The 17,181-nt window shown below is 43.9% G+C and overlaps 1 protein-coding gene across 4 annotated transcripts in view; it reads right to left on the reverse strand.

The window, feature by feature from the left end:
• Positions 1-2,250: 2,250 nt before the first annotated feature.
• NSD3 (nuclear receptor binding SET domain protein 3) overlaps positions 2,251-17,181 on the reverse strand; it is an 84,343-nt gene continuing 69,412 nt past the window's right edge. For all 4 annotated transcript variants that reach the window (XM_079954922.1, XM_079954921.1, XM_079954920.1 and 1 more), the window contains 6 exons: positions 15,743-16,012; positions 14,278-14,394; positions 11,893-12,034; positions 9,995-10,101; positions 9,426-9,630; positions 2,251-8,787 (listed from right to left, as the gene is read on the reverse strand). In XM_079954922.1, coding sequence (XP_079811048.1) covers positions 8,546-8,787; positions 9,426-9,630; positions 9,995-10,101; positions 11,893-12,034; positions 14,278-14,394; positions 15,743-16,012 — 1,083 coding nt within the window. In that variant the 3' untranslated portion in view covers positions 2,251-8,545. The remainder of the gene's footprint in view (positions 8,788-9,425; positions 9,631-9,994; positions 10,102-11,892; positions 12,035-14,277; positions 14,395-15,742; positions 16,013-17,181) is intronic.

The raw sequence follows: 17,181 nt of genomic DNA on the forward strand, positions 1-17,181 counted from the left end.
AAGGGGGGGGGACCCCTTCTGAGCCCCTGGTGGGGGTGGTGAACATCCCTTCTGATTGCTTAGCAATAGTTATTAAGCATCCTTAGCAATGGTGCTCAAGCACTTGATCTGCTTTCACTTTTTGTGCTCTAGCTTTCGCTAGAAATGTCCAACTGACTTAGCTTTAATTTCTTAAAAAATGAACGCTAAGAAGTTTGGGGGCCCTGCTGGCATTTGGCCCAGTAGAGAGGCACCCCTTCCATCTGCGCACACCCCTGGGTGGCCTTGCTTGGCCTGTATCTTGGCCTGGTGGCTATGGTGGTTTTGCATACGTCAGTAGAAGCCTTGGAGATTTATTAATCCTATGATCTGATGCAAGGGCTTTAAAATACAAGAAATGGAGTGCTATATGTATAATACATATCCCCAGTTTACGGAGCCAGCATCTGCTAAAAACAAGAAACTCATCAAAATTGTGGGTATGGAGCAACAGTGGTGCTAGTCTATAGAAAAACATGCATACCTATAACACCTAGCAAACCACTTTCTAGCACAGGTGTGGGGAACTTTTGGTATTCCAGATATTGTTGAATTACAACTCCCATCATCCCTGGCAGTTTCTTTCTGGGGGAAGTAAAGCTCTGTGTAGAATTTTTTTTTATAAAGTTCTGTGTAAAAATATGCAAAACCAAGGAGAATCTTTCAGGCTGCAGTAAGACAAGGGTCAAAGATGTAGGTTCTCGTGAGATTTTTAGAAGCCTGGTGTAAGGGAAATGCAGCATGAATTACTCTGCCCTCCACTGAGAAAGGGTTTGCCCTCAAACTAACATCTGGTAATTTCCATGTACAGGCAATCTGAAAAAAAGATTTGGACTTTCTTTACCACCCGTCTGCAGTTGTTACTCAGGGCGGTAAACCAATTACAAGAGCCCAGTAAAACAGGTAAGAGCAACAGAATCTCACAGGGCCACTCCCCATTAGAGCTCTTTTCAGGACCCCTGAATTATATTTCATACTAATCTGCATTTTCTTCTCTTCCCAGCCTCCTAATTCGCTAGCCCACCCATCTAAATATTCTATACTACCACCTCCCCTCAACGATGCCCCATTTCTTTTTAGGTTACCCCATGTTTCAGCTTGCCTTTAATGTTCTCCCAGCGCGATTCTGTCCTCCACAAAACTGCCCCACCTCTTCAGAGATACCCTGGCCAATACAACTTTCTATTACTCACATAAAGGTAAAAGGTAAAGGTACCCCTGCCCGTACGGGCCAGTCGTGTCCGACTCTGGGGTTGCGCGCCAATCTCGCTTAAGAGGCCGGGGGCCAGCGCTGTCCGCAGACACTTCTGGGTCACGTGGCCAGCGTGACAAGCTGCATCTGGCGAGCCAGCGCAGCACACGGAAACGCCGTTTACCTTCCCGCTAGTAAGCGGTCCCTATTTATCTACTTGCACCCGGGGGTGCTTTCGAACTGCTAGGTTGGCAGGCGCTGGGACCGAGCAACGGGAGCGCACCCCGCCGCGGGGATTCGAACCGCCGACCTAACGATTGGCAAGTCCTAGGCGCTGAGGTTTTACCCACAGCGCCACCCGCATCCCAATTACTCACATACTTAGCAACAAATCACCATTCTCCATTTTTCTCCCTAAGAGACAGACTACCTCAATACAATCCTTTCTGTGCTTCAGCCCTCCATTATTCTCCTCTGAACATTCCTTTGGGAAACCCCATTCCTATTTTTATTTTGACACTTTCTCCTTGATACTCTCCCTCAGTTCCTCCACAAACCCCAAAACAGCCAGTTCCATTTATGACTCCCCCAAGGCTTCTACTCCTTCCTCCCTACAGGAGCTCCACTTCTCTCTTTTCCCCTGCAACCACTTCCCAAAGTCAATTCCAAGGGGGAAGAGGGGGAAAACTTCAACAGGGCATCGCCATCTTTTCCTTTCACATGTTGGAAATTGTTCTCTTCTCAACCCCCCTGGAACTCGTCCCTGTTTAACATCTCCTCCCACAAAACAAAGCAGACTAGGCAGCTAATCTAAACCTTCAATTCTTTCAGAAAATTATACACATTTTTGACCATTATTGTATGTGGCACTCTTAACAGTTTGCTTGGTATTTTATCCCCAGGCATTTCTCCATTTGTTACCTGCAATATACTTAACAGAAGAGTAACAGATATTTAGTTCTAGTCAATTCAAAAATGCTACTCTCAAAATAACCCTTTATGCTTGAAGAGGCAGTGAGAAAAATAATATAGTCAAATACTTAATTGGAACATTCAGAACAATTTATTGAAGTCAACCTCAAGCAAAGATTTAATCAGTGGAATGTCATTTTAAAAACCTTTCCAAATTAATTTTCACAGAAGCAAAACCACATCTGAATTCCAAAGTATTTGTAAAATAAAAAAGGCAACATCTCCGTTAATATAATGTACAAAAATTATATGTTCCTACCATCACTCACATTCAGTAAGAAGCTAAAATATTACAGGCAATCCTAGATACACTATGACTAATAAACAATGAGCTATCTATATACAGGTTAACCAAGCTCCATAGATTTCACACTATGCAAGAGAACATAGGCCAAACAACAAAACCCTCCAAAATGTTGTTTAAGTTTCAAAATCTACGCAGCAACATCAAGTCATAATACAGTAATGTCCCCATGGAACATCCCCAGGGAAAAAATAACACGACTTTTAAAGTGTTGAGAGCTTCTATTTGGGTTTGAGAAACTCCTCTAATATATTGACTTTAAAGTGAATAACAATGATTTTGCTATTAAAGACTCTGGTGATTTTTGTTAAAATAACATTTCACAGAATCTACAAAGGTTGGTACGTAGTAACAAGGTCTACAGAAATAACAATTCTACAAATTCATTGTTACAGATAGAGTACACAGGAATGGAGACAAATTGTTGGTACTGGAGCCCATTGTGCAATATCACATGTGTGGGTACAAATGGATTTTTGTCTTTTCATATAGCAATGTCAGAATAAGCACATACCCTTATAAACAATAAAAAGACACAGTCTTGTTACTAGCCAGTCATAATAGCTATTTTACCATCATGGTTTTCAACGGCAACACAAATTATTTGTTGTTGTTTTTAAAATGGGGAGGGGTGATGACACAGGCTAGACACAGATCAATATGAATGAATAAACAAATATAATATTTTCTCCAGTTCTTATTGAAAAATAATTCCTTCGGATGTCCACTTGGGGGGAGAGGACAGGTGTTTGGGAGAGGATTCAACACACTGATTTTATTAATTTCCAAAAGCAGACTTCCAAAACCACCACTACACTGGTTCCTCTGCACAACTGCCAAGAGCATCGCTAACGGGAAGCTGTGAATGGAGGAACAGCTTTGGCAAAGTGGCAGTGTTTTTCTTTTAACTGAAATGAAGTTAAGATGTGGGGGGAAAGGATGTAACCCACCAAGCTCTGCTCCTGGGCATTCTGCACTCGTCTCCATGAAGCTTGTATGGTTTCTGCACCAATCCCACTGGCAGATATGGCAAGCCCACAGCAACAGAGCTTGCCACCCCTGGACTTCTGCATGAAAACACAGTTGCAAAGAGCATTCACTTCATTTCTTTCTCACCAAAGTCCAGGGAGGGGACCCCTCACCCAATTGCATCTGCACCGCAGCTTGTCACACAACAAAATGCTGATTTGCCCAATTCGACCCGCTAAAGCAATCTAAAGCACACCCAGGAGTGTTTTGATAAGTGCAAATATCTTTCCTGAAATGCATGAAGGGGGCAAGAGAAAGGAGACAACTGATTGTGGAAAAGTAAACATTTTTTAAAGTCATAATGCTGATGTCTTGTACAACTGTCCTTTTTTCTTAAGAGCACAGGAAAAGGAGACACTTTTCAAGTCCTTTCTGTTTGCCTCGTGACCAAGGAACTGAAGCAGAAGTCAGTTTCAGTTTCAGTGTTAAGGTGGGAAAAAGAGAGACTTTCACAATACCATATAAAATACATAAATATAACACAAGCTGTAAAGTAAGAATGGGAACAGCTTCAAGTACATTAAACCCTGAATTCAATGAGGCAGAAGTTCCAATGTTAAAGTGACTAAATTCGTACCAGCGGCAGACCCCCCCCCCCAAAAAACACCCAACCCATAACGTCTCAGTATATACAGTCAACTATGGTTAGAAGGTCATTGTCAATGATACTCTAGTAATTACATCTTCCCAACACCACCTGTATATGTTGGAGGCAAAGAGTCCAAGCAAAAAAGACCAATGAAATACCCAATTCCCTTTTTACTTCATGTTAATACAAGTTCTAAAGGGCTGTTTCTCACATAGCAATCTATGTAACACAGATGCACACCTGAGGGCTGCTAAAACACAATGTGAGAAGTGCATACTTGTATGTAAAAACAAACCAAAAGCACCCCTCTATAGTACGTACAAACACTTGTCCGTGAACAGCAGCAGACATGTATGTCTGTATGTCTGCATAATGCAGCTGCAAATCACACCCACCTGAGAGATAAATGGAAAAGTATTGCAAAGATGATAGGGCAGGTGGACGTTCCCAAGAGAAGACGCTTTGCCTTTCCTTAAAATGTAACCCAAATTATTCGTGTAGTTTTGAAGTGCTACCTCGCATGGTGTTCCCTATCTGTCCATTGCTTGCATGTGCCGTGAGCACAGTGACATCTGATGCAGGGAAAATGCAGGGGGCATCCCAGTCGACTGCATTTCCCTAGTAGGTGTCCACAGACAGGACTCCACTTTGGACAGGAGAATCTGCATCATGCCACATCTGGCTGACCTCTGGGGAACAGCATCAAAACGGCGGCCTTTATTGTGTACTGGTCTTTTTGGAGATGGAATCACATATTGCTATAGCTTTTGATGTGCCTGCAGACAAAAAAAAGTGTTTCTTGTGGCAGTGCACCTGTGTTATTAAGACTGTGATGTGAAAAGCAACCCTGAATCTCTGGTGAATGCCATGGTGACAATTCAACCAGAATACTTCCTTACTCTACAGGCAGCGTTCCTGAGCTGAATGTGTCCATTCTTTCATTCCAATGGGCAAGGTAAAAAGAACAGAAACCTACAGTATTCTAGTGGAGCAAGCCAGCAAATACTCCAATCTATGGAGTAAAGCAAACCCTAACATGTTCTACACACAGCCAGATCAACATTTGTGCAAACAGAGTCTAAAGCAATTACACACAAAATTGAATTCCACTGAATTCACAGAACAAGCCTAAGCAAGTTTACTCAGAAGTAGGTCCCACTGTGCTCAATAGGGGTTTACTCTCAGATAAGTGCGTATAAGATTGCAACCGAAATGAGGCAGGACCACCGTGGCCTGCTCCATTGGCCAGGCATTGTTCTAGCCCTTTCCACTAACTGCCTGAGGAAAATCTTCAAGCCTTCATTTTAAGTCGTTAGGCAGAAGCGGGGAAAAGCAGGGCAAGAGATAAAGGAGGAGTGCTTAGTCCACCTCTCTGCTTAAGGCAAGCATGCACAGGGGAGACGATTGCCTGTTTACCACGTGGACAATCCAAATAAAGGCTGTCAACTGGTGCAACCCCACCTTCCAATAAATGGCACTGCTTAAACTGCTCATTTTACAGTGACAAGGTGACAAAATATTTAGAAAGCAAGAAAAATAAAGTCCACAAGGATATTAAGACTGACTTGCTTATATGGAAACACTTATTAGTCCATGATTAGTATTTGTTATAAAACTTGTTTAAAATGTCACATTATTGTAGCTCTGCATTTTTAAAAGAAGGCTCCTTGCTGTTTTTCAGTATTATTTTTTAAAAAACAAGTGCTAAAAAGTTAAATAATGATGTATAATAAAAAATTAAAAGACCACTCATAGTCTCCCCTGCTTAGATGTGAAACATTTTAACCTTATGAAGAACCTGTGGGATTAAAAAGCCACTTTTCCAGCACACCAAAAGGTTCCATCCAAATACAATGCCTTTTCCTCTTCTATACGCATTTCAGTGCATACAATAATTTAAGCTGCTAAGTGACCTGGCAATGGAATTCCTATTTATTCCACAGAGAGGGTTGGTTCAATGAGATACTTTCCTTGGGTGCTGACCTTGTAGGGCAGGGTGGCTAAAAGCCAACACTGTCCACGGTTAACTTAGTAGCTATGTACATTTCAAAACCCATCACTACCTGAACGGCATCTGTTGCCAGGAATAGTTAAGCCTTTGGGGACTGGCTATTTGCTCTATCCAAACTCTGCCACAGGAGAACTGAGCACCATCTAGCGCCTCCCACTCCACCAAGTGACAAAGGAGTGTAGGGAAGAGAAGATACAGCAGTCTGAGCGGAGAGTGCTTGCACCATTCTGTGCCCACCAGCTTTGTGCAGTGGGCAGGCAGAGCAGCTCTACCATCTTGTGGGAAGGCAAGCTCTGAGCCTGCAATTTTAGATGGGGACAAAATTCTCCCCCAAAGGATTTCTTCCCACTCCTCCTTCAAAATACCAACATGTTGCCAAACAACATATTCAGAAAACTAAAATCTAGTACACAAAAACAAAGTGTAGTGTTTTAAATTTTGCCTTTAACATTGCCCCTTAGTTTGGTGAAGTGTGTGACAACTTCCTTTAGAGCTCTATACCACTCAGCTGGCCCACAAGCAGAGCAGAAAGAGGCAATGGAACCTGTTCTGCAATGGGAGTTGCAGAAAGACTCTGCAAAATACTGAAGCTAAAGTACAATTCATACGCTTTGCAGAAATGTAGTGTGTTTGCCTGTACAAAAGGAGGAAAGTAAGCTGCATTTTCTCTTAAATTAGAAGCATTTTAAAAGCAGCGGGGGGTGGCCGGTGGGAGGAAGCCTATTGAAAAAGCTGAGCCAGGAAACCTTGATATTACCAGAAACAGCCTATTGTCTTCTTTTCTGGTACTGACCAGTCTATATCTGAAGTTGAACTTTTCCACATAAATCAATGCACGGTTATAATTACAGTAAGTGTCTCTGGACACATTTAGAAAGCACTCATTGGGAGAAAGTTGGTAAAACTGGCTCCTTCAGTGCTGTACTGTTGCTTTGCAAAGAGCTATTAACAAACATGATCCCTTCTGGGATACAAACATTGCTTTTGTTAGGCTGATGGTATCACCACGGGCCATTTTATACCCTGTACAGTTAAAGAACGTACTTTTAAAGACATTCAGGTTTTTATTTAATAAAGAGATTTCGTACGACCAAGCCACACACCAAAATCAGCTATAGAGCCCCAGAACAAATAACCAAAACTCACAGTATCCTATGTCCTCAGAAAGTAGGAGGAGCCTGGACCAAGGAAATGAACCTATCAGATATTGGCAAGCATGCCACAGAGCAAGCATGGATTGGACATTAAAGATGCACACTGAAGGCCAAATTCTGCCTCTCAAATTTGACAGGGAAAGCATAATCAGGGGCTAAACCAGCAGAGACCTTGGAGGGCCAGGTGGCAAATCCTGCACAACACATGGCCCATAAAACAAGAGTTTAGTGGAGCCCAGTTAGGGCAGAACCTGGGAGTGCAAACTCTGAAGGCAGTAGATTTTTACTTTGCACCCTGCACCATGGGCAAGACTTACAACAAGCAAGGAAAGCACTGTTTAATCGTTCTTTTCACGGTAGAAAAGTGACTTATGCTTAATTAAACTGAATGGTGGACAAGACACCAGATGCCCCCAGGTACCTCCAGCTATTTCCCATTATCTAAAGTGAATTATTGTGGACGCAATCTTTCAGAAGCACCTGCTCCCCAAGCACTTTCAAAATGAAGTGGGGTTTCAAACACGGCATGTAAGAAGTCTACAGTTTCACCATTTTCTGAAAATGTAGTTTCAAACTGAATGCACTTCAAGAGTAAGCAGATCACAACTAGTTTGCTGCGGGGGAACCTCTAGTATGATCACTCTTCACTCAGTTAAAGTGACATAAACCAACCCTCATCTCAAAACTTTTTGTCATGGTGAACGTACTGGAATGAGGCCATGTCACTTGCCAGCTGCCACGATAGGCTCTTGCTCCAGCCCCTAATAAGATTTATCTAAAAGGCTATTGGTGTGCAGAGGCTTTTTCTCATGTTTCTAAAACTAGACAGGGAAATAACCCTACAGATACATACATAGATACCAGGCTGGTGTTGCTACTCCTTTTAGACACACTGACCGTAGTAGGACGCAAAATCCTCAAAGTCCATTAAAATTTAAATAAATAAATATTTTGCTATGTTTGGTTTCCACACTCAGAGAAGATACTTTAAACATGATGCCTCTCCCCCCACAAAAATGTCGGAAAGGCTTCCTCTTCTAACAACAAAAGGTTGCCAAGACACTTCTTCCCGTTTCTCAAGGGCAAATGGATCGGAGCGCAGATGCTGCAGGCTGCCAAGGGCCACACAGACTCAGGTGGCCCCTGTCAGAGTTCCAGGGAAGCCACTCCAAAGACAAAAAGAGAGGATGCCATGGCACTTTATCCAAATTCACAATAATGTGCCACTCAGTGGGGCGGGGGGCAAGGTGGGTTGTTGTTTTAAGGAAAGGAAAGTTTATTCCTTCGAATCTTCCTCAGGATTCTGCTGTTCCAATCGGCGTTTGATCTTGCTCCAATACTCTGGTGCCACAGGAGCCTTGGGGTTGTGTTCAGAGCAGCACGGACGCCCATCCAAACCAGAGGCCACAAGGGCCCCTTTTTCATGATCCTTGCAATAAGAGTGGGGGCAGAACTCACAGAACGAAGAGGCAGGGCTGCTGCAGATGTCACACTGGTGCCACGGACATTCCCATTTTCCTGAAAACAGAGCAGGGTGTGGGGAGATATTAGTGCAGGCACTAGGAAGCAAATATCCTGTTACCAGATTGCCAAGGCCCACATAGTTCCAGCTCACACATAATGCCAAGCCACATTTTATCTCAGGTACTTCTGCTCTCCTCTTGTACACTCCAGGTTTTTAATTACTTTCTCTGCAGCATACACCACAGTTTGATGTCCTATCCAGCAAACACTGGTTTGAAGCTGTCTAAGAATCCTGGGTGAGATTTAAAGCATAAACCAATGTTTGAAATGGCAAACTATTGCGTGCTCTAAACAAGGGGATTCTGCAATCCGAATCTGACGACCCAGAAAAACTGTCTGCAGACAAACGCCAGCTTCCTGGCTTGGAAGCGGAGATGAGCCCCTCACCCCATGGTTGATTTTGACTGGACTTAACCGTCCAGGGGTCCTTTAGCTTCACCTTTACTTGGTCCCATTATTATTAACCATCACATATGCCAGGGATGGAGAACTTGTACCCCCTGTTGGAATATCAAACTGTTTCCTAGGTGTCACAAAGTTAAACAGGTGAACTCTGCCTGCTCTTAATAATTCCACACAGAGGTTCATGGCTACCAAGAAAAACCTGCAAAGTCAAGTCAGGAAGCACCTACCAAAGGGTGGCTGTGTCAAGTTAAGGCAGAGGAGGTGGTATGCTTTGGGACAGTCTTTTTTGTCACACATGACCAATTCACCCCCATCTCCACACTGGAAACAGTTGTCCTCATGCATCTGCTTCTGCTCTGTTTTTATCTTCCGCTTCTTCTGCTTTAATTTTGCATTCTTTGCTTTCTCTTCATTTGCTGTTGCACACGCCGTCTAGCAGTTGGAGGAAAGAGTCACCGAGTCACTGGATTAGACAACTTTAACTGTCAGAGGTCCTTTACCTTTTACCATTAAAAAGAAGAGCCAACCCCCCCCCCCTTCCTTCTGTTTCTCAGGCTCTGGCACTGACACCTGAAGACACCAGCAGCCAGTAACAAAAAGTAGTACATCACCCAAATAGATCCAAGCAGGCACCAGATGTTTTGTACATGCTGTGTTTGTTTATAACAAGAAAGAACAGGGACGGATGGTCCCGTTTTTCTCCCACAATGAGCTTTACTACCGTGTGACATTAAGCATGAAGGTTTCTATTTGCCGATTCTGTCCGAGAGGGCTTTACTCCGCTTGCACAACTAACCTTTGGCCGCACTCCTAGGAATCCACTGCAGTTATCTGCTCCACAGTGGCATTCTGTCCTGCCATTCCCCAGGCAATCCAAATTATAGTTAAATGTTAATTCCATCCCTAGAAGTTCAAAAGAAGCATTTTACACACTAGCTGTTTGTGAAACAATGTCAGCATGAAGTGTATTTCAGAAAATTATGATGCGCCAGCACATGTCAAATCTTAAAAGAGGTTGGACAAGCAAGCAACATATTTTTAAAAATGTGACTGCCCCTCTTGCCCATCAAGGTCAGAGCATTTCAGCCAAGAAATTTCTTCTAAACTGACCTGGTGTTATGGCTTTCAGGATCCAGATCCCTTGCCTGCCCTATTTCTATATGGTATGCACATGTGAATTCCACACTTATTCTTCTACACTTACCCTTAAAACATTAAAAACAGTTCAGAATGAATTACCATGACAACTAAAGTGGATCCGTATCACACATGTATGTCAAGGGTAAAGAGGTGCATCTGCAGCATTTGGCAAAAACTGTGCAATGAATTTCCCAGAGAGGGAATCCACAATAGCAGCCACCCAAATGTCAATGGGAAGCCCACAAGTATGACATGAACAGAAGAGCACTCTCCCCCCGCAACTGAGACGAAGGAGCACCACAACCAATATTGGAGTACAAAGCCATCATGACGAGAAGAGCTGGGCAATATATTGGGAAATTGTCTGAAACCAGTATGGCGTTCAGATCGTGATACCAGTTTCAGACATTTTGAGCTGGCAATACATCACACCAGCTCAAATTGCCTGCAGACAGCCAAGGCGCAGGCAGATGGAGCCTGAGAGGGTTCTGGGAGAGCACCTTCTTGGGCTCTGCCTGCCTGTGCCTTTGAGGAATCCGCCTGCCTCTCCGGCTCACGCGAGTCAGAGCAATATGGAGGCTCACTCAGCTAAGGGGTAGGAGACTTCCCATTCCCAGTGGAGCAGTTTAAGGAAGTTCTTGCAGCCTTCCAGCTCACATGAGCTGGAGAGGCATCAGGGCTTGCTCAGCAGAGCTGGGCATGTCTCTCGGCTGCGTCTTCCTCCCCTAAGGTGGAAAAGGAAGAAGCAACCAAGACAACATTCAAGACATTGTAATATATTGGTATATTGTGATATTTAGATCTTGAAAACCAGATGTTGCCCAGCCCGAACGACTAGCAGCTATTGAAAGTGCTATCCTCCATGGATTTGTCAAATTCCCATTTAAAGCCATCCAAGTTTGTGGTCATTACTCTATTTCATAGCAGCAAATTCTATAGTTTAAACATGCATTGTGCAAAAAAGTACTTTTTTGTCTGTCCTGAGTCTTCCAACATTCAGCTATATTGGAGAACTCAGGTTCTAGTATTATGGGAGAGTAAGGAAAACTTCTCTTACTCCACACCACACATAGTTTATACACCTCTTTCATGCTGCACCTTACTCACCTTGTTTACTCAGAGTAGACCAGCTAAAATCAATGATCCTTATTTAGTCTTGTTTATTACATTCAGTGGGTCTATTCCAAATAGGATGCTGTATCCTCCCTTTTTGTCTAAAGCAAAAGGCCTTGAATCATGGCAGTGACAGGCCTTCTGTGCCAATTCAGTGCTCATGTGATAAAAAGTGTGAGAATGGTCTCAACCACTGCAGACCCTTCCTGATGTGCACAGCTGCCTTAGAAGGCCTGATTCCACTGCAGAACGTGGCTGTTGTGCTGCCACTTCTCTATCCCCTACCTGAGGATCAGGACCATCACCCAATTATATTAGCAACAGAGCAACAATTTACAGTATTACAGATCCTCAAGAAAAAAGGCAAGAAAAGCCTGCAAGGCAGGCGAGGAAGACAGAGTAACATTAAAAGGAAATGGAGCAACGCCAAAGCACTCTTACCTGCAGGAATATCACAGAGAGCGAAGAGCCCAACTCGGACATCTCCACTCACTGTCCATTTCTGAGTTTCACAGTTGGGGTTGCAGCTGTGGTTCATAAAGCGAGAGTAATTTCCCTTGGGGCCAGCATCTATTATACGGTCCTTCAAAAAGACCAAAGAACAGAGACACAATCATATACAAAATGTCTAAGACTTAAGTTTGAATCCATCCCGTTGTAGCAAAAAGCAACACACTTTCTTGCGCCAGATATTAAGTTACCTCAAGACTCTTCAAAGTTTCAACAAAACTATCTGCAAATAACATTCACTGAGACAGGAAAGAATTTAGGCACAAACCAATGTGGAACTGTGTTTGTAGAGAAGTAACTGGCCCAGAAATACGAAATGCTTCTACCACATGAAAGCCCTGAATGGCAAATGCTAAGCACTGCCAGAGGGGAGATCGTGACTGCACAGGTCCAACTTGCAGGTTTCCCATTTGCAACCCACCTAAGAACAGAATGCTGCACAAGGTGGGTCTTCCACCTGATACTGCAGGGTCTGTCTCCCAGCACCAACTTTACCTCAGTTCGTACTAGATGTGTGAACTCCATATATTCAGAAGGTTTGTGGCTCATGGCTCATATCAAGATGAACCAGCGGGGGGGGGGAGGGCTAGGGCAATGGGTTGGTCCTTACTATTGGGATGAACAAGCGAAAAACGAAGAAAAACCCCTGTCGCCTCTCCCTGCAAAGCAGTTGGGACCAACAGATCATGCACACACCAACATGCTGCCTTGAGCACACTATACGTAGCAGAGTAAGCAGCACAACAGAAGAGGCTTGAGGCTGGGGATACATACTAAACCTACGGATTTATTATACATAAATCAGAACAAAGAAACATGTCATCTCTCCTTGCCGTCTTCTCAGAGAGAGGCTCAAAACCAAAAGCAATACACAGAGCAGAAGTTCCACTCACGAGACCCAGCAGTCTGTGCTGGACTGCAAACAGACATGTGACACGCAGCAATCTCATGTCTGCAACAAAAGGTGGAATGGAATCTCCCAACACATGCTGCTACCAAATGCTGACCGCAGCACAGAAGCACAAGGCCTCCCTCCGCTGAGTGTGAGGCTGAAGGGCAACAAGCAGATTAGCATGAGACCTCAACCAAGTGGGGAGTGCGTGCTTGCAGGGGTGACTTCTTAGGGTGAGGTGGCCTTGGGGGGTACATTCTCTGAGGCCAATTATGCCTAGTATTAGAGGCAGAGCGTGATGGCAGCTTCATACAGAGGATGAAGCTGATGCCTCTCCCAAGTCCCTTTGCTGCCAGTGCTGCTTCCAACATTGGGCTGCTGGTAGCAGAGGGACTCGAGAGCAGTGGTGGCTTCATCCAAGGTATACTTCCAGGTGAAGCCGCCACCGCGCTCTGCCCCTCATACCACAGAGGGAGGAGCAAACTGTATCACCAGAGCGATTCAGCTTGTTTCTCCCTCAGCTTCTTTCAAGTGCTCCACAAAGGCTTGGGCAGCAATGTGCTCCTGAGCAGAGCAGTTTGAAGAAGCCCCCACCCCGTCTCCAGCTCACATGAGCCAGAGGCAAGGAGGCAGCTCCATTACACAGCTGAGTGAGCCCCAATGCCTTGCACACAAGCCAGGGAGACATCAGGGTTCCCTCAGCTGGGGAGCAGGAGCCTTTGCACCCCCCAGCTGAGCAGTGCAAGGAAGCCCCAGTGAGGAGCCGAGGTTGAGGCAGCCTGCTCCCTCTGCACGCTGAGGATGGATTCCCTCCACCCCCAGTGCCTGGCGCTGGGAACAAGCTGCGTTGTCCCTGGCCCTGCGAAGTGCTGCGGGAAGAGTGGTGGCAGTCACCCCAGGCCTCGCAGGGCTGGGGCCAACACAGCTTGTTGTTTCAACATTGCGGTGTACCCCCAGATTGTGATCTTAGGCTGGTGACAAATTGTGATTTTGAAAAGCTGACATCACCCAGCCCTAAGGACAATTCCTAGCTATAACTTTTTTTTTTTTTACACAGTTTGCCACTCGCTGAATTTCAGACTCAACAGGCAAGTAGTTGCCCTTGTAATTCCACCTGAATGAGTGGCCTCATGGTTTATGAAGGCTTCATGGATATCTCAACCCAGTTTTTAATTGCCTGATTCCCACATACCCTTGCAGTAGCATCACCACACTCCCTGCAAGGATATGGTGGAGCAGCCAGCCAGCCAGCCAGCCAGGCTAAATAGGCTCATTTCAAGCCTTTTGCAATGTCACTCATTGTGGTAATCCATGCAGTGGATGTCACTTACTGGGATTTCAGTGGCATTTAAAGTGTAACCCATTTGAAACTGAGATGGCATTACATGAACCAGTCCCACATAGAGAGAATGTCTTCTTTTTACCTTTGTAACAGTTAACATATAAAAATTGGTCACACTGTTCTCATGTGCTCGTTTGATTCGCAATCTGCATTCTTCCTCATCAATTAGCTCACCAACATACTCGTTGACAAATTCACCCTGAAAAGATTAAAAAGAAATGCATGCTGGCAATTTGTGATGCTACTGCAAGGAATAAACTCCCTTGTTAGGAGACAAGCAGTGTGGTACAGCAGAAAAAGAGACTGAAACTTGAATCATGCACCACTAAAATAAGCTGCGTGGCCTTTGGTAAGACAATCTAAATACAGTCATTTGCAAAAAGGTTACAGTGCCCTCACAGAATAACGATGAAGAGGTTCATTCAATAAAAATCATTAAGCATTTTGGATTCACACATCTGTGAATTAGCAAGCAATGGGACCACGGAAACCTTTGCAGCGGCTTAAGGCACATATACTCCGTTCCGCGAGTCTCTTCGTCTAGCGGTTTCTTCGTCTTGCGAAGCAAGCCCATTGACGGCTTAGCGGATTAGCGCTATTAGCGGCTTTTAGCGGCTTATCGGATAAGCGGCTTAGGAAAAGGGGGGGGGGGAACCCGCAGGTTTTTCGTCTTGCTTAGCAAGCCCATAGGAAATTCGTTTTGCGAAGCACCTCCAAAACGGAAAACTCTTTTGTCTAGCGAGTTTTCCGTCTTGCGAGGCATTCGTCTTGCGGGGCACCACTGTATTAAAGACAGAAGTAGAACTACATTTCCTTCTAACATAATTTTTATGATCCCTCCCAATTCTGTCTGGCTTCAGGCCTTCTAAAACCCAAAGAAATATGCTTCTACTAAATATGCTTAATCAATTTAAAACATTTCTCCCTTTATCAAAAGATTAACAGGAAGTGTACAAAGTGTGAAGAAAAATGAATTCATAGACAAGATATAAATGCAATTTAAAACCAGTAAATAAACAAAATTAAGCAGAATGAGGCAAAAAACTGTTACAATCTAAACCACTAAAGAGCAAATGAGAACAAAAATCCAACCACAACCTAAAAATTCCTGGGCAAATAGGAAAGCCTTCAAGAAGCTGGCAGTGTCAGCTCCAAGAACAACTGCTTGAGAAAGAAATCCCAAACTTGGGGTGTGACAGCAGAAAGGGCCCTCTTCCAACGATCGAAGCTCCCGTTGTTCCAGGCGCATTTTGCAACAAGGAATTTCATTAACGCGAGCAGTTTCTGAGCTCTGGTGCAGTACAGCGCCTAAGATTTCAGATTAAAACTGCATAGTGGAAGGCGAGGAGGACCTTTTTCTCCCTCCCCACTTCCAGCTACTCTCTGAGTTGTACATTTAAAACCAATCTGACCAACAAGAATTATTTTCACCTACTCTGTCTCAAAGTTTATTTGTATGGGCTACAATGCAAGGGAAGACACCCCCCAAAGCAGCCATCTATTTAAACATTCTACAATAGTTCAAAAGCATTCATCCTATATGTTACCTTCTTAATGCTGCGTTTTGTCCTCAGACCCCAGCCGCGCCGGTCCGTTTTTATAATTTCTGCTTCTGGGTAGAGTCTTTTGGTGAAGCACTGGTTCTGGCAGCGCTCTCCTGCAGGGCAAACCTGGGGGTGGCATTCATACTGCAGCATTCGATTCAGACACTCTGACTCCAAGCCACAAGGGTTTTCGTCAGTTGGCTTACAGTTACATCGAGGGATTTCTGACAAGTCTGCAACTTGGATCTGAACTTTCCCTACTAATTTGTTGGACTGTGAAACAGAAAAAGAAGAAAAGATAAAATGTGTAATTCTAACACTTGCATGCAAGCACACACAAAGATTTGGTTCATATATGCATGTACATCATTTGCACTCTCAGAATTTCGTAAACCATGAACCCCCCCCCCCCGAAATGTACCAAGTTTAAAATTGCATTTGTGGTTTTTGTATGGCTACTTTTGGGGACAGACTACAGCACAGTGTCAGAGTGCATGCTTTGTATTGAGAAGGTTAAATTCTTGACATTTCCTGTTAAAAATTCAGATAGCTGGTGATGGAAAACCTTTGCCTGTCAAGGGACTTCTGGTTTGCCATGACTCATATCAGGGCGCATGTTCGTTCTCTCCAGGGGCAAACCTGGGGGGCAACGCGGCCCCCAAAGGCTCAGGTGGGTGTCCTGAGACCCTAGAAGCCTCTGTGGTGCCAAAAAGAAAGATTCCCGGTCCACGCGTGAGAAGCAAGGCGAGGGGACTAATGTTTTATAAACTAATGTTGGTAGACAAGGAAAAAGCATTTGATAACATCTTCTGGTGCTTCATGAAAAGATTAATTAACCAAATGGGTTTTGAAGAAACTTTCTGCAAAGGAATTGGGGCGATATACTTGGAGCAGCAGGGGCGTGGGTGGCACTGTGGGTTCAACCACATCGAGCTAAACTTATCATAAATAGCAGTATTACATATAGTTGCAATACAAGGAAATGGACATGGCAGGGGTGCCCTCTGTCCCCGCTAATATTTATTTTGATTTTGGAAATATTGAATAGGAAAATAAGAAGTGATGAAAATACAAGAGGAATTGTAGTAGGGGGGAAATCATTTAAATTGAAAGCCTTCACTGACAATTTGATAATTATGACTGAAAATCCAAAAGAATGCTTACCAAAAGTGCTGGAAATGATTAAAGAATTTGGACAGGTGGTGGGTTTTAAACTCAATAGTAAAAAACCAAAACTGCTGATTAAAAATATGGAAACCCAAGAAAAAGAGGAACTAGAAAGGATTTCCAGATTGACAATTAGTAAGAAAGTAAAATATCTAGGAATATAGCTAAGGCAAAAAAACCCCAAAAAACTTATTTTAAGATATTAAGACCTGGAAAGAGATTTTTTAAAAACATGGAGGCCTGGAATAGACTTAACTTATCATTATGGGGGGAAA

The sequence above is a fragment of the Podarcis cretensis genome (genome assembly GCF_951804945.1).
Source record: "Podarcis cretensis genome assembly, chromosome: 15".
NCBI lineage: Eukaryota > Metazoa > Chordata > Lepidosauria > Squamata > Lacertidae > Podarcis > Podarcis cretensis.